General features: G+C 39.2%; 5 protein-coding genes across 6 annotated transcripts; 2 read left to right on the top strand and 3 right to left on the bottom strand.

Annotated features, from left to right (window-relative positions):
• The first annotated feature begins 111 nt into the window (after window positions 1-111).
• On the top strand, window positions 112-5,367 carry LOC9309691 (elongator complex protein 1). 2 transcript variants are annotated; one of them, XM_002873577.2, is made up of 5 exons: window positions 112-419; window positions 669-996; window positions 1,120-4,168; window positions 4,706-4,807; window positions 4,890-5,367. In XM_002873577.2, exons 1-5 carry the CDS (start codon window positions 261-263, stop codon window positions 5,203-5,205), a joined length of 3,954 nt encoding a protein of 1,317 aa, XP_002873623.1. In that variant the 5' UTR covers window positions 112-260; the 3' UTR covers window positions 5,206-5,367. The 2 variants fall into 2 exon arrangements, with proteins under 2 accessions (XP_002873623.1, XP_020878094.1); XM_021022435.1 differs by lacking the exon at window positions 112-419 and having other exon boundaries at window positions 910-992.
• Window positions 5,368-6,022: 655 nt separating this feature from the next.
• LOC9307649 (WAT1-related protein At5g13670) lies at window positions 6,023-9,139 on the top strand. Its single transcript, XM_002873576.2, has 8 exons — window positions 6,023-6,110; window positions 6,839-7,018; window positions 7,132-7,194; window positions 7,278-7,394; window positions 7,496-7,745; window positions 7,932-8,093; window positions 8,189-8,337; window positions 8,427-9,139. The coding sequence occupies exons 1-8, from the start codon at window positions 6,043-6,045 to the stop codon at window positions 8,644-8,646; spliced, it is 1,209 nt and encodes a 402-aa protein (XP_002873622.2). The 5' UTR covers window positions 6,023-6,042; the 3' UTR covers window positions 8,647-9,139.
• LOC9307648 lies at window positions 8,728-11,378 on the bottom strand. The gene is made up of 5 exons (XM_021022438.1): window positions 10,997-11,378; window positions 9,545-10,819; window positions 9,395-9,463; window positions 9,097-9,295; window positions 8,728-8,997 (listed from the first exon to the last, which is right to left on the bottom strand). Exons 2-5 carry the CDS (start codon window positions 10,814-10,816, stop codon window positions 8,927-8,929), a joined length of 1,611 nt encoding a protein of 536 aa, XP_020878097.1. The 5' UTR covers window positions 10,817-10,819; window positions 10,997-11,378; the 3' UTR covers window positions 8,728-8,926.
• A 631-nt stretch (window positions 11,379-12,009) lies between these two features.
• LOC9307647 (putative elongation factor TypA-like SVR3, chloroplastic) lies at window positions 12,010-16,882 on the bottom strand. The gene is made up of 14 exons (XM_002871532.2): window positions 16,605-16,882; window positions 16,290-16,402; window positions 16,004-16,207; window positions 15,739-15,915; window positions 15,485-15,637; window positions 14,990-15,079; window positions 14,484-14,618; window positions 14,234-14,350; window positions 13,910-14,061; window positions 13,755-13,839; window positions 13,485-13,579; window positions 12,825-12,990; window positions 12,497-12,692; window positions 12,010-12,408 (listed from the first exon to the last, which is right to left on the bottom strand). Exons 1-14 carry the CDS (start codon window positions 16,810-16,812, stop codon window positions 12,272-12,274), a joined length of 2,028 nt encoding a protein of 675 aa, XP_002871578.1. The 5' UTR covers window positions 16,813-16,882; the 3' UTR covers window positions 12,010-12,271.
• A 229-nt stretch (window positions 16,883-17,111) lies between these two features.
• LOC9309690 (phospholipid:diacylglycerol acyltransferase 1) lies at window positions 17,112-21,964 on the bottom strand. The gene is made up of 6 exons (XM_021020876.1): window positions 21,132-21,964; window positions 20,091-20,313; window positions 19,712-19,995; window positions 18,735-19,053; window positions 18,396-18,655; window positions 17,112-17,928 (listed from the first exon to the last, which is right to left on the bottom strand). The coding sequence occupies exons 1-6, from the start codon at window positions 21,578-21,580 to the stop codon at window positions 17,445-17,447; spliced, it is 2,019 nt and encodes a 672-aa protein (XP_020876535.1). The 5' UTR covers window positions 21,581-21,964; the 3' UTR covers window positions 17,112-17,444.
• Window positions 21,965-23,445: the final 1,481 nt, after the last annotated feature.

Below are 23,445 nucleotides of genomic sequence, written 5' to 3'. Positions count from 1 at the left end.
GATCTCTTAAGAAAGTGGCCGGATAATATTTGATTTCAAAATAAACCGGTATAAACCAAAATAAACCGGGTCGTTTTCAAGTTTTACAGGTAAACGAAAAAAGGAAACAGAGACGACGAAGACGCATAGCCGTGATTTATCTTGTTAGGTTAAACCCTAAATAGTACTATAATATCAGTGATTTCTGGGGTTTAAATCTGCTTCCTGGACCTTTAGCTGCAAAGTTCGTTGATGTTGTAGTGATTCTTACTTCTCAGAGAATGAAAAATTTGAAGCTTTACTCCGAGGTTTCTCAGAACATCCAATTGCATTCGACCGAAGAAGTTGTACAGTTCGCAGCTTACGACATCGACCAAAGTCGCTTATTTTTCGCATCTTCTGCTAATTTCGTTTACTCCCTTCAGCTCTCTTCCTTCCAAGTAAGCCAATTGCTGTCTATGAGAATTCGTTTCCTCCTCTTTGGTTCATCCTGTTTTTGTTTCATAAGAAAAAAGTTGGGGACTTTGTTTGTTCTAAAGAAGGGTTTTTGTTTTTATTTCGCTTTTGATTCAAGTTTCTTATGGATGAACTTGCAAGTGAACTTAGGGTCTGTTTAAATCGAAAGTCTTTCTCTTTATGTTATTGGTGTTTCTTTCTCTTGTATTGATTTCTTACTCATAATGTGGCAGAATGGAAGATCTGGGAGTGCTTTGCCTGCGGAGGTCTGCATTATCGATATGGAGCCTGGGGATTTCATCACGGCCTTCGATTATCTGGCGGAGAAGGAGTCTCTATTAATTGGGACTTCTCATGGGCTTCTGCTACTGCATAATGTGGAGAGCGATGTGACTGAGCTAGTTGGAAATATAGAAGGAGGTGTCAAGTGTATCTCGCCTAGTCCGACTGGAGATCTACTTGGATTGATAACTGGTCTTGGGCAGTTGCTTGTAATGACTTATGATTGGGGTTTGATGTACGAGAGGGCGCTTGGAGAGGTTCCTGATGGTGGTTACGTACGTAAGGACCCCTTACCTTCTTGTCTAATTGACTGCATAAGGGTTTAATTTGTGGGTTTTAGTTGAATTTTATCGTGGACTGCTTCTGCCATTTACCAACCATGTGATTTAAATACTGTTTTAGGTGAGGCGGATGATTTGTCTGTAACTTGTGGGGGTATTTCCATTTCCTGGAGAGGTGATGGAAAGTATTTTGCGACTATGGGTGAGGTTTATGAATCCGGTTGTATGTCTAAGAAGATTAAGATATGGGAAAGTGATTCCGGCACTTTGCAGTCTTCTTCAGAAACAAAAGAGTTTACGCAGGGGATTCTTGAATGGATGCCGAGTGGTGCTAAAATCGCAGCTGTTTATAAGAGGAAGTCAGATGATAGCAGTCCATCAATTGCTTTCTTCGAGAGGAATGGACTTGAGAGGAGCTCGTTTAGAATTGGTGAACCAGAAGATGCTACGGAATCATTTGAAACTCTGAAATGGAATTCGGCATCAGATCTTCTTGCAGGAGTTGTTAGTTGCAAAACATATGATGCCATTAGGGTGTGGTTCTTTAGCAACAACCACTGGTACCTGAAACAGGAGATTAGGTATCCAAGGGAAGCTGGGGTAACGGTCATGTGGGATCCAACAAAGCCACTGCAGTTAATATGTTGGACTCTGTCAGGGCAGGTGTCTGTTCGCAACTATATGTGGGTAACAGCGGTCATGGAGGACTCCACAGCGTTTGTCATAGATAACTCCAAGATACTCGTGACACCACTATCTTTGTCCTTGATGCCACCTCCTACGTATTTGTTCAGCCTTAGTTTTTCTTCTGCTGTCAGAGATATAGCATATTACTCAAGGAATTCTAAGAATTGTCTGGCTGTGTTTTTGTCAGATGGAAACCTGTCTTTTGTTGAGTTTCCTGCACCTAATACTTGGGAAGATCTCGAAGGCAAAGACTTCATTGTGGAAATATCAGACTGTAACACAGCACTGGGCTCTTTTGTACATCTTCTATGGTTGGATGCCCACTCACTTCTGTGTGTCTCCGCTTATGGTTCTAGCCACAACAAGTGTCTCTCTTCGGGAGCGTATGAGACAGAGCTTCATGGTTCTTATTTACAAGAAGTCGAAGTAGTCTGTCACGAGGATCATGTTTCTGATCAAGTGACTTGCTCTGGCTTTAAGGCTAGCGTTGCTTTCCAGACACTTCTCGAATCACCGGTCCTGGCTCTTGCCTGGAATCCTAGTAAGCGTGATTCAGCCTTTGTAGAGTTTGAGGGTGGGAAAGTGCTTGGATATGCATCAAGGTCAGGAATTATGGAATCTCGTATTAGTGATGATAGTGTATGTTTTCCATCGACTTGTCCTTGGGTGAGGGTGGCGCAGGTTGATGCTAGTGGGGTGCATAAACCCTTGATATGTGGGCTTGATGATATGGGTAGACTGTACATCAACGGGAAGAACCTATGTAATAACTGTAGCAGTTTCTCATTTTATTCAGAGTTGGCCAATGAAGTGGTTACCCATCTGATTATTTTGACCAAACAGGATTTTCTCTTTATTGTCGATACCAAGGATGTACTGCAGGGAGATGTGGCACTTGGAAATGTGTACTTTGTTATTGATGGTAGAAGGCGAGATGAGGAAAATATGAGCTATGTTAATATATGGGAAAGAGGTGCAAAAGTGATAGGAGTCCTCAATGGAGACGAAGCTGCTGTAGTATTACAAACTATGCGGGGGAATCTGGAATGCATATATCCCAGAAAGCTGGTCCTCTCTTCCATTACGAATGTGTTAGCTCAGCAACGGTTCAAAGATGCATTAAACTTGGTAAGGCGTCATAGAATCGACTTTAATGTTATCGTGGATCTATATGGGTGGCAGGCATTTCTACAGTCAGCTGTAGAATTTGTTGAGCAAGTAAACAATTTGAACCATGTTACAGAATTTGTTTGTGCCATGAAGAATGAAGATGTTACAGAAACACTGTACAAAAAATTTTCCTTTTCCAAAAAGGGAGACAAAGTTTTTGAAGTGAAAGATCGTTGCAGTAACAAAGTATCATCAGTTCTACTGGCAATTAGGGAGGCCCTTGAAGAACATATACCAGAGAGTCCATCAAGGGAACTCTGTATTTTGACCACTCTTGCCCGAAGTGATCCACCAGCTATTGAAGAATCTCTTTTGAGGATAAAATCTGTTCGTGAATTGGAGTTGCTAAACTCTTCTGATGATATAAGGAAAAAGTCTTGTCCATCTGCAGAAGAAGCCTTGAAACATCTACTGTGGTTATTGGATTCTGATGCTGTCTTTGAAGCTGCCTTAGGTCTTTATGATCTGAACCTTGCAGCTATTGTGGCACTCAATTCCCAGCGTGATCCAAAAGAATTTTTACCTTATCTCCAGGAGCTAGAAAAAATGCCCGAATCCCTGATGCATTTCAAGATTGACATTAAATTGCAGCGTTTTGATAGTGCTCTTAGGAACATTGTATCAGCAGGGGATGCCTACTTTCCTGATTGCATGAACTTAATAAAGAAAAACCCTCAACTTTTCCCACTGGGCCTCCAGCTAATTACCGATCCTGAGAAGAAACAAGCTGTTCTAGAGGCTTGGGCAGATCATCTCATTGATGAAAAACGTTTTGAGGATGCTGCTACTACGTACCTATGTTGCTGTAAACTGGAAAAGGCTTCAAAGGCATATCGTGAATGTGGTGACTGGAGTGGGGTACTCAGAGTGGGGGCGCTAATGAAATTAGGTAAAGATGAGATCTTGAAATTGGCATATGAACTCTGTGAAGAGGTGAACGCTCTTGGGAAACCAGCGGAAGCAGCAAAAATAGCTCTTGAGTATTGCAGAGATATAAGCGGTGGAATTAGTTTGCTTATCAATGCGAGGGAATGGGAAGAGGCTTTAAGGGTTGCATTTTTGCATACAACAGATGATAGAATCTCAGTGGTGAAGAGTTCTGCTCTGGAGTGTGCTAGTGGTCTAGTAAGTGAATTCAAAGAATCAATAGAAAAGGTAGGAAAATATTTGACTCGCTATTTAGCTGTTCGGCAGAGACGATTATTGCTTGCAGCAAAGCTCAAATCTGAGGAACGGTCAGTAGTTGATCTGGACGATGACACAGCTTCAGAAGCTAGTAGCAACCTGAGTGGAATGAGCGCCTATACTTTGGGGTACTCCTTGCATTTGTCTTACTCTCTCAGTCTTTATTTTTGTGGAATTTTTCTCAGCTGATCTAACCTATTTAAAACTAAAACAGAGCTGAATTAGGTATTGATCGCTTTTAGAAACAGGAGCTCATATTTGGGTTTTTCTGATGACTTCAACATGTTTTCTGATTGTATCCTCCTCGATTAACCAGCATCTAATTATATGCATGAAGATTCCAAAATATATGATTTTGTATTGGTAACGTGATAAGTTTCCGGGTGGGGCTTTAGTGCATGATTATTGAGCCTGCTAACTGAGAGCTGACGATTCAAAAGGAGATTTGGTCATGTTCTGGATTCTATGGTTTTGATTAAGCATTGGAAGGGACAAGATTGTTGACAAGTCTTAACATAAAAGTTGTAGGCATTGGGTAGAGAATTAGGACTTCTCTGGGGAGTCAAAGTCTCTATAATGTAGTTGTTTTGTGGATTAAATAGGGAAACAGTTACCTAGTTGGGATCTTAACTTAAAAGTTGTTGTTTTCTATGCTATTATTCCAGGACAAGGAGAGGTTCTGCTGCTTCAGTGAGCTCAAGCACGGCTACTAGCAGGGCAAGAGATTTGAGGCGCCAGAGAAAGAGCGGGAAAATTCGTGCTGGCAGGTATATATACATCTCTTATGCAAATTGATTGGTACCAATGGTGAGCAAAAATGTAAATGAATAAATTGGGGTAAAAATGCAGTGCGGGTGAAGAGATGGCTCTTGTTGATCATTTGAAGGGTATGCGTATGACCGAAGGTGGAAAGCGAGAGCTGAAGTCGTTGTTGATATGTCTGGTTACAGTTGGTGAAATGGAGTCTGCACAGAAGTTGCAACAGACTGCAGAGAATTTCCAGGTCTCGCAAGTAGCAGCTGTAGAGCTAGCACACGATACAGTGTCCAGCGAGAACGTAGACGAAGAAGTTTATTGCTTTGAACGTTATGCTCAGAAGACGAGATCCACAGCAAGAGATTCAGATGACTTTAGCTGGATGCTTAAGGTCTTCATTAGCCCATGAAAATCTCTACATCTGTTTTTGACTGAATAAGCTATATGAACAAGCTTGTGATTTTATACATCAAACCTTCCTCTCTACCGTTTTGGTTCTTTCCTATTGTTGCCGTTTTGGAACTTCACAACAGCTTGTGACTTCGCATCTGCTACATTTTTGTTCATCGCTTAGATTTCTGTGTTGCACGAGATAAGGCTTATTGGAAAATGACCAATGCTCCATCTGATTATAAAAGATCAAATTCAATTTATTTTCATTAATTAAAATGAGTTGGTGATAAAATACAAATTGTAATAAACAATTAAGCTTACACCAAAGAAAGAAAAAGACAAGATACAAACCAATCATGCCACCGATGCAGTACATAAACCAGCCTAAAATAAGTGAAACGGCAATCTATATTAAAAGAGACAAAAAGGCTTGTTGGCTTGCAAAGAAAACCCAAGATCTTTAACCAAAAAAAAGAAAAAGGACCCAAGACCTAGGGCTTGATTGGTTCTCCCGTTAGTCAATGTCATTTGTTTTACTAGTCGCCACATCTTTTCTCAAATAAGAGACTCCGCACATGGACCATGGTCAACTCCATGATTCACACACAACAAAAAGTCGAACTCCAATAGTACTGTTCATCAATCAGTATCAACCATAATCAACCGCATGTCATTGTTGATATATACGCACGTAACGTGGTGTGTTAGTTTTGTTGTTTTTAGGTGCATGTCAAACAACGTGGTGTGTTTAGGTGCTGGTACAAGTAAAAGAAATATGATAAATGTGATGAGCCGAGGAGATATCTACATAAGAGTTCAAAGTAGGTTTATAAAAAAAGAAGAAGAAATTAATATGATGCCAAAGAACTTATTGTTGTCAGTACTATCCACTTATTGTTTTTCCTATGAACTCGAGGAGAGGTGAAAAAACCATATGTATTTTCAAATAAACCATACATTTGTTTGGTAAATTATGTTGTGTGTTGCAAATCATATTGGTTATCCACTTCATATTAGTTTGTCTCACTTTCTTGTTTTGCTTTGTGACGTAAAATGGTCTCATTATTGTTGGGTTTACACTATATAGGTCTCTAATTTGTACATGTTAGGTCCCTATATCCTATCGAGATAGTTATGGTTTATATAATAGAGAAAAATCCATCAGAAGCAGTTGATAAAGTGATATAGGACTCATATAGATCGGTTTAGACGATTAACAAAATATGTGACGAAGAAAAGAAAAGAAAAACAAAAACAAAAACAAATGTCATATAACTAGCGGAAGCTAGTGAGTTTAATACTTGAAACTGCCAAATTAATTGAAGTGGTATGTTGACAAAAATTTAATCAAAGTGGTCTATGAGAATCAGCACCCAACCAATCAAGAAATGTTTACCCCTTAAAACACGAGTTTAGTGCTCTTATGTTTTCCTCTTTTTTAGGCAAATGTCTTAAATTCCTTGCACTTCAACAAAATGTTTTTAAATGCTCTTTACGTCGGTACACATGAAAACGTTATGAGGCTTCAAAACAGAATCTATGTATAAAAATACACGCATAGATACAACTTTTTTTCCTTTCTTTTCCATATAACGTACAAACCAAACACAACTAGCTCTTTTCTAACCAAGAGAAAGACTTTTATGCAGAATGAAGTTTGAGAGAGCAAGACCATTCATAGCCATTGTCTTCATACAGTGTTTGTACGCACTGATGTCTATAGTAGCAAAATTAGCTTTGAACGCGGGAATGAGCCCTCACGTCTTAGTTGCTTACCGAATGGCAGTTGCTTCAGCTCTCATTACGCCTTTCGCCCTCGTCCTTGAGAGGTTTTTTTCTTCTTCTGCCGGTTCATGCAGGCCTACCTGTAACACAAAAACATACACTATATATATATATATATGAAGTCAAAATATAATGGTTTCTTGTGCTGCAAACGCAGGAACTCAAGACCAAGGATGACCTTCAAGATTTTGTTACAAATAGCCATCCTTAGTTTATTTGAGTAAGAGTTTGTTTAAATCATTTCTGATGGACTATGATGATAGTCCGTTGTAACTAACTTGGTTTAAATGACCATAAACGCAGGCCTGTGGTCGAACAAAACCTGTATTACTCAGGGATGAAACTTACCACTGCCACATTCACATCAGCTTTGTGCAATGCACTTCCTGCTATGACATTCATTATGGCCTGCGTTTTCAAGTAACTCTCTCCTTCTTCCACTCTCTAAACCAATATTATTGCTAATGCATACATCATTTCAGTACTGAAGCAATTTGACTCGGTTTCTGTTTTCTTGAAAGACTCGAGAAGGTGACAATCGAAAGACGTCACAGCCAGGCAAAACTGGTGGGAACCGTGGTGGCTATTGGAGGAGCAATGCTCATGACATTCGTGAAAGGGAATGTCATTGTGCTGCCTTGGACAAGCAACTCAAGGGGCCTTGATGCGCATTCACATGCTATGATGATTCCAAAGCAGGAAGATATAGCAAGAGGATCAATTATGCTTGTAGCAAGCTGCTTCAGTTGGTCATGTTACATCATTTTACAGGTAGGATCCATTCCCGCTTCCGTGTCCCTGAATCTTGCTAGCTAACCTAAAGCCAGAAAGCTTCCACCAGTTTTACTAAAGCTTAACATATTTATCGGCATAAAACATTGATTGAGAATATCACTAGTGAACAAAACTGTGAAATCACAGAGTTAAGGTTACAGAGGAATTTCTGTTCTTTTTCAGGCAAAGATTCTGGCTCAATATCAAGCTGAGCTCTCGCTAACAGCTCTTATGTGCATTATGGGGATGTTGGAGGCTACTGTTATGGGACTGCTATGGGAAAGGAAAAACATGTCGGTCTGGAAAATCAACCCGGACGTTACGCTTTTAGCTTCAATATACGGGGTACAACATTTCTTGTATCTGTTCTTCCATTTTCCAGTAAAACACTTTTGTGTGTATGATTGCTGATAGAAGAAGTATTGTTGATTGTACCACAGGGACTTGTCTCAGGGTTAGCATACTATGTTATTGGATGGGCGTCAAAGGAGAGAGGGCCTGTGTTTGTGAGCGCGTTTAACCCGCTCAGCATGGTTCTCGTTGCTATTCTGAGTACCTTTATTTTCATGGAAAAAATGTACCTAGGAAGGTAATAATAGCTTTGATCTAAAGACTGCTATTGTGATAGATCTGAAGTTAGAGAATTGATTTTCACTAAATGAGCTTCTAAATTTGTAGGGTTGTTGGGTCAGTTGTCATTGTCATTGGTATATATTTGGTACTATGGGGTAAAAGCAAGGACAAAGGAGGGAAGCTTCAACCAAACACCGGATGCGCAGAGACTGTGGTAAAGATCGACCAACAGAAGGTTCCGACGCCTGATAATAACAAAGTAGTATCCACCAGTTACCAGTTAATGATCCCAAAGGTAGCAGCTCGATCTCAAGAGTCGGTCTAAGTTGGCGATTTTGTTCCAGGATCTCTATATATTGCAAAAACATTTTTGATACTATTGGTTTGCCAGAATAAGAGCAAGCAATGCGCTACATAAAGTCTCATAAAAGCTAAGAATTTGGAGTTCTTGCAGTAGTTTATATACTTTAGTAAGAGAACTAGACTTCCCCAGACTTTAGCCGTCCACGGTTCTGATTTACTATTCGAAACTTTAGTTACAGAGAACAAGAATGGACTTGGACATCACTTACGACAAAAAGCCTGCCAGTTGATAACTCGTCTTCTCAAGAGGCCAAAGTGACATCATCCTTCCCATAGATACGCTGAAGTTCAAGGCTGGCAACATGATATGAAGCTGAAAAGAGACAAAAGTAGAACAATGATTGGCTTTTGTATCTTGTTGTCATGCTCTAAGCAGCTATATCTTTTTAAAATGTCTATGTTGCACTACTACCTTTCCAGGTGTTGAAATTCTTATGGTTGATATCAGATCCTGTCACATTTTGAATAGCATCGAACAACTTTTCCTGAGGTGTATTCTTCAGCTCTTGAACAACGCCATAAATGGTCTTTCCATTCTCAAAGTATATGTGGTTATTTGGATGCTTTGTCTTGCAATTAGCATGCTGCTCAAACTCATACGCATTAAGAACCTGTTGCAGAATTCAGTTGGAAAACAAGCAGATAACATAGATCTGTATCAAAGAGACCTGTCAGTGAATTACTGAAACCATTTGTATCAGGTTGCTTACTCTATTAAAGTTACAGTTGCCGCAACCACATAGATACCCAGTCCCCTTTATGATTCCTTTGAGATTTTTCTGCCAAATTATGTTTCAGCACACAGAAGAGTAAAGGTGAAAGGTTCCTTCTCAGGACAGGTTAAAGAAAAACAAACTGACCTCACGTGACCACGAATAGTACTTCACAGTAACCCCATCAAACATTCCTGTTGACAACAATGACTTAACATTTGAAGGAAATGTATTTGTAGAACCCTTCTTAGCTGTCTTGGTATCTTTACTTTTGGGCACCAGCAAGGTATCAACTCTAGGACTAGCATAAGGGGGATTTCTAAATTCAAAAGACATATTTTCCTCTGCTTCCATATGAGGAGGATCTTTAGCAATAGCAGGGTCATGGCTGAAGTTCTCATAACTGTTAATAACACGGACTGCTGATCCAATCGTGGATTCTTTCTGATAATCTCCAAAAGATAGGGTCTGGCTTCTATCCTCGTGCCTAATTTGATCTGTTCTCTCTTGGCTAGAAACCATAAATGCCATCTCACCGCCTTCCGTAAATGGAGACTCTCCCCTTGACAACGCATTGACATTTTCTTTGTAATTGTTTGATCCGGTCATGAAAACGTTTCCAGGCAATTTGTCACAAGATAGAAGAGGCATAAAGTTCTCTTGTCCCTTGTTATAGGAGGAACTCACTGAGAAGATATTGCAATCAGCCTTTTGAAGAGACTGACCCATCAAAACAAAGTTTTCTACTCCTTTCTGAAATGGATGAAATGTTGACAAGACATTTCCATCTCCTTTGTCAAAAATATCACCGGTTGGTACGACACCAACAGCTTCATTACTAAAGTTTTGAATGAAATTTCCATCTGCCTTGCTAGCGAATGGTCCTGGGAAGATGAAGCTCTTGTCAATACTACTAGTGCAGGTTTGGCCAAAGGATAGCGTGCTCTCTTGACCACTATTATAAGAAGGAACCGTTTCAAATGATCTTGAAAATCCCTCATTATAAAGCTGAACCATGAAGTCGGGCAAGTTGCCAGATTCAGACACTTGATTGACTCTAACTTTTCTAATGGTGTCAAGATTAAAAGAGCTCCCATGAACCACTGGCAAACCAATAGATTGCTCCTCTGTATAATTTCGAGCACGGAGGAGATGTGATGAATGCGCATTGGCAGGGTCGAATAAGCAATCAGTGAAGTGTGTTGTGGGCACAAGAGAAGTGTCCAATGAAGATAAATTCATATGAGCATCGACCACTTGTCTCTTATTCTTGAATACTTGTGAGCTAGACGGTTCTGTCAACCACTGATGATAACTCCGCTTTAATTCCATTGTTGAAGAACCAGAACCAGAACCAGAACCAGAACCAGAATATGGAATCTTCTCAACAAAATCCTTTCTGCTAAAATCTGTTCTCATCCTCTGTCACAGCCAATATAACCAGAGATCATAATTAATAACTACACTTACCAAAAACTGTGAGACTTTGAAGGCATGAAAACAAACGTAGAGATATGTAAATTAGGTAAGGGACAGTTTCTAGTCATGAATGAGGAAATAGTGGAACCCTAAAATCACGAAATTATCTTAAGCTCATACCTTGGAATTGCATCCCTGGGAGTAGATCGCAGAGCTGTTCTTAATAGTTAATATTAGCTTCTTCAGTAGCTCGAACGCGCCGTCACCGGAGAAGTCAAAAACCCAGAATCCAACCAATAAATTGGGATTTTTAGGGTAAAAAGAAGAACTTCACAGAATTCGGGGAACGAGACAAGTGAGAGAGAGTGTAGAGGTTGACGTAAGAGTGAGAGAGGAAGGATCATCAAATCAACAAGACTCGAAGAGACTCGTAACATTAAATGACAGTAACTGCAACCCAAAGTTTAAAGATCAGTCCTCGATTTGGTGCAACAGTCGTTTTTTTCGAATATTGATCATGTTTTTTGGTAGGAACCCGACGGATTAACTGTTTAATTAAGAATTATTTGGTGCAACTATTAAATTAACATCATGATTATTATTATACTATTAAATATTTCTCCTTTCGTTTCGTTTTATTTGTCGTTTTAGAGTTCAAATTTTGTTTAATAATAGTTGTCGTTTTAGGTTTTCGATGCAAATGTTTGGTGAAGATTCCAGTTTTATCCCTACTGTTTTAATGTTTCGGCCAATGAATTTTTTTATAAAATATATTAATAGAAGATAAAACAGAAAATTTAATGTTTTTCATAATTTGTATGAGAAAACCTTAAACACAACTAAAACGAAACAAAGGGAGTAATAAACATTAAAGTTTTTATTTAATAATAATAATACTTCTCATTCTCTAAGTCAGAAGAAATAAAAGATTAAAATAAAAAGTCAAACATTCATATTTTATCGTTTGATTTCTTCTTGCATTGTGAGCATATGGCCCCGTTCCCAATTTAAAAAAGCTTTGCTCATGCCGGTTTAGTGTTGTTGTGAAAAAAGATTTCTTTTATTGCAATTCTAGCTACGTCTAAGTTAAAATTCCGATTAGACTAATGCATGCATAAGTAAGACTTTATCAAATTTATCCGATCTGATTCTAAGGCCACTTTTATGAATGCATATTCTCCACTATGCTTACGGATTCACAATTTAAGCAACCATATCGGCTAGTGGTAACTTTAGAAGTTGTACAGCTTAAGTATCAGATGATCGAACAAAGGGCATGGAGATATTCCAAAAAAAACACTAATTGGATTACATGAGGACTCCCCCTTTGCTATAAGAATAAGACTATGTATAAGAATCAAACAAGCCTATAAATAACACTAGAAACTAGCTTTCATTTTTTTTAGTAGAAGCTTTTCTTCAATTTCACCCAAACCCCCAGCTGCAAAATGGGTTTTACTGCCTGCCTTTCTTTGCCATTTTTGGATTCTTGCACATCCTTATACTTGAAGGTGTAACCTCCACCAACTCATCCTCTTCAATGTATTCGATGCAATCGTCCAGACTATATGTCAATGGAGTATCAAGAATCACTGTAATTGAGAAAAGATGATTTGTGAGCAGATGGGAATTGAAACTTTTGCAATTTAAGATATGATATATGTATTATATATGAAATACCTGTTACATCTTTGTTGGACCTTATGTTTGTCGCTGCCTTCTTCTTGCATATATTAAGACCCAAGTCCCCGGGTCTCTGGTGAATCCCAACTATCTGACCTTTGTATACATCCACTCCTGAACCTACAAACATTTGCCCTCTTTCCTGCGCACTCGCCAGAGCATATGATGTTGATGTTCCATCTTCAAAGGCAACCTGAAAGTCACACAACTATTCAGACCCAACAAAATACCAAAATGGCATGTTTCCATCAAAACTTCACTTTTCATATTTTGTGACCACTTTCGACCAATCTATCGATTAGCATTGCTAATTCCTGGAACCTACCAGCGAACCCAGATCGCGGGTGCTAATATCACCGGCCCAAGGTCCATAACTGTCAAATACAGTGTTAAGGATAGCTGTCCCGCGAGAAGCTGTTAAGATTGCGTTCCTCAATCCAAGAAGTCCACGTGTTGGGATTTTGTACCGCAGAAAGGTTGTTCCTTCCGACCTGTCATTCAGGATTCACATATATGGTCAGATTGATCTTAAAAGCTGCATACTGTATATCTACCAACTAGCTTATCTGAAAAAAACATCACGCGTCGTCTTGCACACAAAAAAAAAAGAAAAAAAGAAAAAAAGAACAACTAACATGACATCATGTATTGTTGTACTTGTATAAATGCAGTAAAGTGGACAGAAAAAAAAAGCCTTTGCATGGCCCTGCTTGAGAAAATGACCAAACGGTTCTCAAAGCAGTAACAAGTCTTGTGCATGTTCATATGATGGTTACAGTAATCTAATATCACCAAACTGCTGCGCTATAAACAACCCAAACAAATAACCGCTATATATCTTAATCAGTTTATTGCCAACACGATAAAAATGTTACAATTAAAACGAGCAGCCTTAACACAATATCATCATTAAGAGGCAGAAGATTTATGGACACCCAGCACCTTCCATATAAAATAAAGAAATGGCAAGAGAAACAATACATACCCAACACCCTGCATATCAAACATCTGTCCACGCCTTTTGCCAAGAAGTTCAACAACAGGCCCCATGTGAGCCTCAGGTACTTCAACAGTTGCTATCTGAATTGGTGGATTTTGAAGTTAGATAGGGCGTCTTTACTTTTATTCACGAACGCAAAAGTTCTTTAGTGAGTTGACAATTAAACCAAAGATATTCAAATCAAACTGAAATCATGGTTTCAAGTTGCTGCTAATTCCTTTGGTAGGAAACTAATAGCTTCAGTCAGAAACTCACCTCATATGGCTCCAGCAATTTGTCGTTCACCCTTTTATTGATAACTTTCGGGGGGCCAACCATAAATTCATATCCTTCTCTTCGCCTGGAACATATAACCATTCAGCTATCTTCAATTTCAAATATGAAGGAATGATGGACACTGAAGTACTTACATGTTTTCTATCAGGATGGTAATGTGTAATGTACCACGCCCACTAACAATGAATGTGTCTGCTGTCTCACCATCCTCCACTTTCATAGCTAGATTTCTCTCAAGTTCACGGTTTAAACGATCTCGTAAGTTCCTGCTCGTTACATACTTCCCCTACAGGAAAAAAAAAGATAATTCAATTGTTGCACTAATCCTTTTCTTTTTGGTCGACAATGTTACCTCATCCAAGTTAATGATTTTCCACTTAATATCTTGTAGCCATGCATTCATGAAATATACAGTAAGATAGACTCATGACAGTAATAACAGCCATGATTAGACCTACCTCACGACCAGAAAATGGAGAGGTGTTTACAGAGAAGGACATTTTCACAGTTGGCTCTTCAACTTTGATTGTAGGTAGAGGCTTCCCATGTACTTTATCAGCAATAGTCTCCCCAATCTGCAAATTTAGGGTATACAAGGAAATCTATCGTTAAGCAACAAAACGAAAAATGACAAGTGGGAGAAATTATCCACCAGTGTTACAACAGTCTCTCACATTCATCAAGTTATCTATTCTTATACGTGTGTACCTGAATGTTGTCTATGCCACATACAGCGCAAATATCTCCAGCTTCCACTGAATCAGTAGGTACTCTGTAGAATTTCTCATATACAAAAAGCTCACTAACTCTTGCAAATCTACAGGAATCTTCAGAAGTGCACACCTGTAAAGTTATACCCCAGTAAGTCTACTATAAACCATATCAGTTCAGCAAGAAGTTGGTGCGTTCGTATCATTTTCTCGCTGGTTCTTAAGGTTTTGGCACCATCCCCCATTCAATTACGTCTTGGACGTATTTCATCACAAAACTTAATGAATTAGAAACCTAGGGAACTTAATAGAAATTTCGTCCATGAATATCTTGTCCATCCTGGTTACCGTTTTCCTATCTTTTACATGCTATATTGGCAGAGGCCACCTGCTCTACAAGGTGGAAAGACTTGAGAGATTGACTAGCTTAGATACTTTTTATATGAGCCCACATCATTTATGTCACATAACAAAGGAATAAGTTCAAGATAATCAAAACGTTACCCTGACATCCATTCCTTTGCGCAGTACCCCTGCGTGTAGTCGTCCAATAGCAATGCGTCCTTTATGCTCATCATACTCAATATTTGTGGCCTGAACAAAAACAAAAGTATGTTAGTTTCATACAAGTGAATACCCAACTCAACTAGAATGTCTGGTTCATTGAAATTTCTTTCAGATTTTGGTTTGAGGAATATCTCTATTTATTAATTAATATGCAAGGCAAAGTCTTTGTGGTCTTTAGTTTAGAATAGATGAGATAAACTCATCAATTTGACTGCCACAAATTGTTTTCATTTTCATTATTTCAGAGTGCCACTGGATCGTTAATTTCTTGGATTTGAAGTTGTATTGTAGCGACTGCTTTTAGTTGGTGAGAGACAAGTTTTTGATGTGTAGATTTTTGGCTAGGAGATCTAAATATGCAAGATAGCTTTTTGGTACTAGCTGGGAACAAACACATAAAACATAAAACGGTAAAAAATCACAATAACTCACAAGCATCTGAAGTGCACCGTCTTTTTCAATATTTGGCCCAGGTACACATCTGATTATAGCTTCGAATAGGGGTCCCAGGTCTTCTGCAAGGTCATCCGGAGAAAGCCCTGCCTTTCCTTTAATCCCACTAGCATATATCGCTTGGAAATCACACTACAGGCCCCACAAAAATATCATTGAGGTTAGTGTCATATAAATATACTCAAGGCGGCGAAATACCAAAGAAAGGATAGACAAACCCAAATCAGCAATACCTGTTCATCTGTAGCATTTAGTTCAATAAATAGTTCAAAGGTGGAATTGACAACAAATTCAGGACGAGCAGAAGGCCTGTCAATCTTGTTAACGACCACAACAACTGCATGTCCAAACTCAAGAGCCTTCTTTAAAACAAACCTTGTCTGGGGCATTGGTCCCTCAACAGAGTCCACCTAAGAAATTGAGGGGAGGAAAATTAAAATGAGAAATACAGAACTGAAAAAGTGAATTCTAAAGCATTGAGAGAAAGCAACATATTACCACAAGAAGCACTCCATCAACCATGTTCAAGACACGCTCCACTTCACCCCCAAAGTCAGAATGGCCAGGAGTATCAATAATATTTACTTTCGTGTTTTTGTAAGTGATGGAGGTATTTTTGCTAAGTATAGTGATTCCTCTTTCACGCTCAAGGTCATTTGAGTCCATGATCCTCTCTTGCATGACTTGGTTATCTCGGAAAACCTACAAAGTAAGGCATGGATTAAGAAAAACTTTCTCAGGTTTGATAAAAACAGAATGCCATAATTTGCGTTTCAGGTGTTACCTTAGCTTGCCTAAGCATAGAATCAACCAAAGTAGTTTTGCCATGATCAACATGTGCTACGATTGCTATATTCCTCACGTCATTCCTCCTATCCAACTGCTTCTTCTTCACCTCTATTGGCATAACATAACAAGAGCGATTTTATTTAGAGAACCAATCAACCACAAAAATATATATATATTGAAACTAACCTATTGTAATTCTTAAAAACTTTGATTGACTAGTTTTCTTATTTCAAACTGACTTAACTTGAACAAAACCGAAATCAATTTTCAGTAACAAAACTATCTGAAGAGATAAGAGAGAAAAAAAGACCGGAGGCTGGTTCGGCAGTTGATGGAGAGGCGGAGCAAGTGATGGGACGAGGAAGCGGACGGCGGGAAGGAAATCGAAGAGCTCCTCCTCTTGGTTTAAGCGCGGAAGCAAAGCTGACGCCGAGCACTTGTTGCTTGTGAAGGAGAGGAGAAGCTTGTCTCCTCAAAACCGCAGGAGAAGCGGAGGAAGTGCTCAAGCTGAGCTCCATTTCAATTCTCTCCGCCGCGAAACAGAAGGAGGGATAGAGAGAGAGAGAGAGAGAGAAGCTAAAGGATTTTATTTGGTTGGAGAGGAGAAGCTGCTGTTTTATTCCGAGGATTTCATTCAGAAGGAGACTAAGCGATTCGTCGTATGGATATAGAGGGACCAGGTTAAGCCACGTCTCTCACTCTTGGCGACTTATCGATTCCCAACTTGACATGGTGGCTCACTATTAGTCTATTTCTGATAACGAGCTTCTAGGCCTTAATGACATAGTTCATCATGTATGGTGTTGCATTTTCAGAATTAACTTTGATTACCAAATTTATAACCAAAATTTGAGTCATCCTCTACACTACGTATATAACCCACAAATTGATGCTTTCGACAAGACAAATAAACATGGCGCAGCAAGTTTTGCGTTATCATTCTAGGGATCAATTAGATAGGATCGTATAATTTACATTCAATAAGAATTTTTAAAAGGTATTGAGAATTTTGCACCAAAGTATCATTCTCAGGCTTCTTTGTGACTTGCGAGCATCATGATGATGACTATGATGATGAATTGTTGATGATCTCTCTTGCAAAGTATTGGATTCACATAAGCTGACAGACAGCTTAAAGAGATCATGATATTCACAGCTTCAGGTCAATACGCTCCGACCATTCAAATATGCCTGAGTGGACCTGGTCATGTCCTATATCGGATCCGTTACCTCCCGCCGCAACCCTCATGATATCCTCTATCAACGCAAAGTTTCCCATGATATCAACATGGGCTCCACTCTGCGTCCCGCGCCCTTCCAGCAGGTTAGCCGGTGGAGAGTGATTGTATTCTCTAATGTAAGTCTTGATTCCGGAAGGGTTAAATCTTGTCTTCCCACGCCACGCTTTAGCACACATGAACCCGGCACTTAGGACCGGTACTGTTTCATCCCCATCCACATTGTAAACTCCTGCTTTCAGACAGCTATCTTCGTCCTCCTCCTGAGCAGAAGTGAAGATCTGAAAGGGGATGCAACTGTCAGGAGACTGGTTAAGCTTATAGACATATGCTCGTTCCGTTGGTATCCCCACTCCGTATAATGAGTAGATTTCCATCTCAGGAGCATTGGGTAATCTGAAACAGCAGAACAAACCAAACGGAGTATTCATTTTATCTATATAAAAAAAAAAAACAGAGGACGAATGATCCTTATGGGACAGAAAACAATTATATTCCAGGCCTCACAGGAATGATTAACTGAGCAACACTAGACATCATATGCTAGAAGAGTTCCAGGGTATTGCCGGTAGATCCCAGAAAATGAAGAGAGAGTCTACTACACTCCTTTAAAACTAGAAGGTGGTAATAAGGGTTTTCAGCCAATTAAATTTCGAATTAATTGTCATGCCACAGCCACCATGAGCTGCTTCTATAAGCAAGCATCACCTGTATCAACTTTGGCACCTCAATATAACTGAGCAAGCCTTTTTGAGAAAGGCTCAAATAGTTTTGTAAGCTTTGAGCTGAAAACCATATGGAGCAACAAAAGACTGATAATGCATCAGGACGAAGGATAGAGTTGGTATCAATAAATCACTTACTTTGTCTCTAGCGGATTTGACCAGTATTTGGGCTGTTGATACTTGGGGTCATCCAAATCATCAGCAATTCCATAAGAGAAATGAGCGGAACCACGCGCCATCATCTTAGGAGCAACATAATGTAGTAGATCAATAGCTTCATCAGCAGTGTAGACCTTATACTCCGCGATAGCTTTGATCCCTGCAATTCCCATATCATGGTACTCTGTCCACACGTCACGACAGGTGTGATTTGGGATACTCTGACCTTTGACCGCACCCTTCACCAAATAAAATGTATAGATATTCATCATATAATCACCAAAAGTACAAGGTTTAGTATGATTTCAATGTCCTTACTCGAAAATCAATATTATTAATCTCAGACGGCGCAGCCTCTGCTACTTCTTTCCCAAAAGATATAATCCTTCCATAGTTAACAGGCTTTGTCTTGGAAACTCCATTTTCACCTACTTCACCACAAGTCTCGTTGCTCTTTTGCTTTTTCCCACAGCAGGTGTGGCCTTTCTCCGGCGACCAATCAAGACCGCCCCATATTGTGTCACCTCCCTTTGGTAACATAGACATTGTTGAGTCCCATGTGCGTGTCATTCTCATTACATGCTGCAAGGTCTGAAGTCTGAATATATCGGTGTCTAAGAACCCTGGGGCAATCGCTCTGAAATTTTCGAAGAAAGTTAAGTTCTATTAAGGAACCAAGCGACTAAAAGTGCAACTAATCCAATGAGCCGGTAGTTAAGAAGAAATGAAAGCATAGATGCATATATAAGAAAACTAAAAGAAGCAGAAAATAACACTATTTGGTAAAGAATGTAATCATGGAAGCTAATCGCTTATCATGTCAAAGCGAAGAAACTGGTCATTAAAGAGCAATGCGTAAGAATTAAAAAAAAAAAACTCTTTTGATATTTCTTCCTGTAGGTCTATACTTAGACTGCCTAATAATGATCAGGCATTTCTTTGTCGCACTTGCACCAAACTTCTCAGTATTAAGTTAGACAACTATTACTAAAACAGAAAATGAGCACAGCTAACTGATCTAAGCAGCAAATTCAAGATAATTAATATAGGTAAATACCAATTCCACATTTACTTACATAAAACTCAAAGTGTCCTAGAAGTTCACTCTTTCACACGACTGTCATACCCATCAATATCATTTTATCAATTGTTTCCACCTCAAGAGAGTTTCAGTTGCATAAGCAACAAAAATAATCAACCAACGTCAATATTGTTCAATAATATAGCACTGTTAGAGTTCCAGGGCCAAGGTTCTAAACTTCTAATCATCAAAAGCAGAATCAGATATTCAATACCTGGCAACTGCAACATCCTTTGCTTCAGCAGAGAAAAGCCCTGCTACAGCTTTTGGAACACCAAGAAATGGTCCACCAATGTTCATCACCGCCTTTATATACTTTGCACACCAATCTGGCCCACCCCCGCCACCCATAGGAGCTGGTGCCTCAACCCACTTCATAAAATGTAGAAAATACAAGACCCCCATGGAATGCGGAACTATAACTGCCTTTTTTCCACCGTTGGTAGAAACCATCAACTCTATATTACTTTTCATACGGCTAAGCGTCTGATCACGTACCTATTAATTCAACATGAAATATATTTAGGCCTTAAGCAATGAAGAAAGAAACGTAACATGGAACAGGATAACAGAAAGAAATATGAGAAAAGAACCTCTGTGTTTTGAAACGAAAGCCTCCAGTCATATGCAGCCATGTACATGTTTTTCTCTTCATATCCAATATGTGCAAGGTTAGCAATCAGCACTGCCCAGACAAAGTAGCCAGGAGCAAAGTAGTCGGCAGCCACAAGTCCTGATACAGCTCTAACTCTAATACCAGCAGGATCCAACCCAGTTACATTGTCAAGTGACATGTGTTCCACCCAACATAGAGGCCTGAATCAAAGAGAGAATCAATTAGTTAAGATACTATCAACAATAAAACTGTCTCATCTCTAACATAGCAAAAAAATGAACACTGAGCCGAAAGAAGAAGATGCAGATTGTAACAAAGATGCAGCCCATAAAACAGTTTTTCTTACATATCTACAGCAGACTCAGGAGGAGTTCATAGCAGGTTACTAGAACGAGGATGGAGGAAATTCAAGACATATAACTAAACTCGATGTGGAAACTTTGAAAATCACATATTCAGTTCTCAGAAATAATTTGAGAAAAGCACATTGAGCTGAAAGACAAAAAAGAAACTAGCTTTAATTGCACATGTACATAGTGAATAATAAAGCAACAGTCATCTATCACAGCCTAAACACACTTTTCACATATGTATTTAGAACTTCTCTATTCATAAAACACTACTTGATTATACGCTACACACAACTAACTCTACATTCAACAACAGTAAAGGAAGTAACTTGTTATGAACGGACTTTAGGGCATGCCTAGCAACAGATTTGGCAATAAAATGACTTGAAATTCCAAGGCAGCTAATTAAGATCCTAAAGTTAACAATCAAACAGAATTAGTCCAATTCAAAGCTGCCAATTACTTCCTTGGAACGCTTACCTTACACATACAGAAATAGTCTCTTAAAAAAAGTAGCGTTTCACATCTAAAAAGCGACTAGAGATTAAGACAAACATGGAATTAAAGTTTGAGTGATGTTCAAGAAGCACCAAGTGCGTGATCTCATCAGATCCAATCCAAATCCCAATATAAAGACGTATAAAAGGAAGAGTGAGAATTGAGCTAACCTTTTGTAGACTTCACCAAAAGTTCCACCCCACAAACGTTTTCTAAACAAACCATCAGCGCATTGTTTACCTTCCCAAAGCTCAAGCCCACCAGTGACAATCCCAGGAATGAAGACCACGGGATGTTTCGCCTTAAGACCTTCTTTCTTAAGCTTAACACCGGGCGGGTCAGGCAAAGGACCCGTGATTCGCTCCGTTACATACTGAGGGAAGCTCGCAGGCATTGCGTTGTAAAGGAAGAGAAGAAACCACCATGTGACGCACACACACCCAATGAACCAACAACAGGAGTCGATGCACGACCACTTCCCTCCTCCGTTGGATTTCTTATGGTGGGATTTGGAAGATTCGTGTGGTTTCTTTTGGGAATCCTCATCGGGTACCACCACCTCTTCAGATGGCGGCGACGATGGTTTCTCCGTCGGCTTTTTCCGATGAATAAGGGGCATATCTGTCACTTGAAATTAACCAGATTAATAAGCTACCGACTTTGTCTAATCTCTTCCAGGAATTCAGAACCCAGATTGATTAGGGATTTGTAGACCAGTCGAGAGAGAGACAAAGAGCTGTTTCGCTGCGAATTTCTGGAACCAATCAAATCAAATTTGTCTCTTTCTGATACTTTTCTGTTTTTTTTTTTTTTAATGATATTCCAAGGGACTCGGACCGAATGGCGAAACTTGACCACTTTGCTCCTGATTCAGGTTGCGGTTCATGACCCGTCCGATCCGTTTCGTTGCTTTCATTAATTAGTCCCAACATTTATCTCGCCTGTATTTAACAAGTCCCTGCGTTTTACATGTATTTACAAATTTAATCAGTTATATTTATCTTTTTTAGTTAGGAACTATGATTATAAATGACGACTACAGAATGATTTTTTTTCTTCTTATTAATGAATGGCCTCAATAAGTTTAAAGGATACTTTTTGTCAATATTACACCTACATTTTTACGGTCATTGGATCTTGGGGTAGTTCTCTCCAGTCGCTAAGGTCCTTGGAAGGTTTATGTGATATATGTAATCCAGAATAAGAAATAACCATAAAACAAAGCAACCATGAAAGGGGAAGTTCAAAAAAAGAAGTCATGACTTAGACATTGTTGGAACTTATTTTGAATAGTTGCGCCGGACTACTTTTTCGGGTAACTTTCAAAGTTGAAGTTCGTTTGAATGAGAAATGGAGGTCCGAAGTGGCTAGCTTGGATAGCTTGAAATTTGACTAAAGGATCAAATGTCGCACTTCGGAAGTTAAAGGAGAAATCCAAACCAGGCATGTGTGCCGACCCGTGTTGTATCGTGTCGAGCCGGACCGGGTTTGAGATTTTGAGATTTGGGAAATGGGCTTATAACCCAAATGATAATTGTTAATTACCCAAATGTGTAAGTTGATTAAGTCAACAATTATCTCCTTTAATGTGAATTATAAATTGTGTAACAACAAAAATTAATTCACAACAATTAAAGGTGATGGAGTCAATGACATTGATGTTGAGAATTCATTCTCATTCTCTAATATCATTTCTTCTCTTGAACCATATGAGAGAAAGGATGGCGAGCATTTCATGTGGCCCACGCTTTGGCATTTTCCTGGTTATTGATTGGAAAAAGGCTTTGGGTCCCCTTTTTCTACTTGTTACGTGTGTTAGGATCCTTCTCATATGTGTCGGCAACGGCGTATGGTTCGCGAGAGTTTTCTCTCGTCCTACTTGTGACCACCCTTTTCAGGGATTGGGTGTCTCGGCAGTTCAGGCGCAAGTTTGGAACTTCAAAAACATACGAAACCTTGTTTGTTTCGTGATGCAATGTATCTCAAGGTGGCTGGCTTCATGGCATCGTCAAGCGTTTTGTCATACTGAGTGGCTTACCTCTGCGTTGGAACGCATTATCCTTTGGATCTTTAAATCCTTTTATCCCTTTTTCAATTGTATTTTCTTATTTTGTTGTTTATCTATCCGGGTGTTGCGTGATGTTCAAGAAAGAGCAGCCCGTAAGTACTTTTATTCCCATGTAAGTTTATCGGTTTCTGTATGGCTCTCCTTAGCGGAGAATCCTTTATCCGTAGCTTAATAAAATGGTGTTTGACGAAAAAAAAAAAAAAAAAAAAAAAAAAACAATAACATTCTCACCTTTATTGCTCCATTATAGTGTTGAGAGCTTGGACTATAAAACCAAGGCTTCATCTCTCCATTTTTATCTCATGGACATATGGATCAAAAAGATCACAATCTCCTTCTTCTTCTCTTCTCTAGTTATCGAGTCTGAGAGTACACACATTACTAGAGTTCGTTAGGCTTCTGATTTTGAGTGTTGC

The sequence above is a fragment of the Arabidopsis lyrata genome, assembly GCF_000004255.2.
Source record: "Arabidopsis lyrata subsp. lyrata unplaced genomic scaffold ARALYscaffold_6, whole genome shotgun sequence".
Lineage (NCBI taxonomy): Eukaryota > Viridiplantae > Streptophyta > Magnoliopsida > Brassicales > Brassicaceae > Arabidopsis > Arabidopsis lyrata.
This window is presented reverse-complemented; position numbering and strand designations above follow the sequence as displayed.

Bases quoted from the DNA above. Each gene is read 5' to 3' on its own strand.
- LOC9309690 (XM_021020876.1), bottom strand. From the start codon at position 21,580: ATGCCCCTTATTCATCGGAAAAAGCCGACGGAGAAACCATCGTCGCCG. The intron at 19,996-20,090 runs GTTCTTTTCTCA...TTGAATTAATAG, and splicing joins TTTCGTTTCAAAACACAGAG to GTACGTGATCAGACGCTTAG. The intron at 18,656-18,734 runs GTAAGGACATTG...TATTTGGTGAAG, and splicing joins TTAATAATATTGATTTTCGA to GGTGCGGTCAAAGGTCAGAG.
- LOC9307648 (XM_021022438.1), bottom strand. From the start codon at position 10,816: ATGAGAACAGATTTTAGCAGAAAGGATTTTGTTGAGAAGATTCCATAT. The intron at 9,464-9,544 runs GTCAGTTTGTTT...ATAATTTGGCAG, and splicing joins ACTATTCGTGGTCACGTGAG to AAAAATCTCAAAGGAATCAT. The intron at 8,998-9,096 runs GTAGTAGTGCAA...GTCTCTTTTCAG, and splicing joins GAATTTCAACACCTGGAAAG to CTTCATATCATGTTGCCAGC.
- LOC9307647 (XM_002871532.2), bottom strand. From the start codon at position 16,812: ATGGAGCTCAGCTTGAGCACTTCCTCCGCTTCTCCTGCGGTTTTGAGG. The intron at 15,916-16,003 runs GTAATATGTTGC...TCAATTTCTTAG, and splicing joins TTGATGGAGTGCTTCTTGTG to GTGGACTCTGTTGAGGGACC. The intron at 14,351-14,483 runs GTACACACGTAT...CTAAATTTGCAG, and splicing joins GTGGCATAGACAACATTCAG to ATTGGGGAGACTATTGCTGA.
- LOC9309691 (XM_002873577.2), top strand. From the start codon at position 261: ATGAAAAATTTGAAGCTTTACTCCGAGGTTTCTCAGAACATCCAATTG. The intron at 420-668 runs GTAAGCCAATTG...ATAATGTGGCAG, and splicing joins TTCAGCTCTCTTCCTTCCAA to AATGGAAGATCTGGGAGTGC. The intron at 4,169-4,705 runs GTACTCCTTGCA...CTATTATTCCAG, and splicing joins ATGAGCGCCTATACTTTGGG to GACAAGGAGAGGTTCTGCTG.
- LOC9307649 (XM_002873576.2), top strand. From the start codon at position 6,043: ATGATGCCAAAGAACTTATTGTTGTCAGTACTATCCACTTATTGTTTT. The intron at 7,195-7,277 runs GTAAGAGTTTGT...CCATAAACGCAG, and splicing joins GCCATCCTTAGTTTATTTGA to GCCTGTGGTCGAACAAAACC. The intron at 7,395-7,495 runs GTAACTCTCTCC...TTTTCTTGAAAG, and splicing joins ATTATGGCCTGCGTTTTCAA to ACTCGAGAAGGTGACAATCG.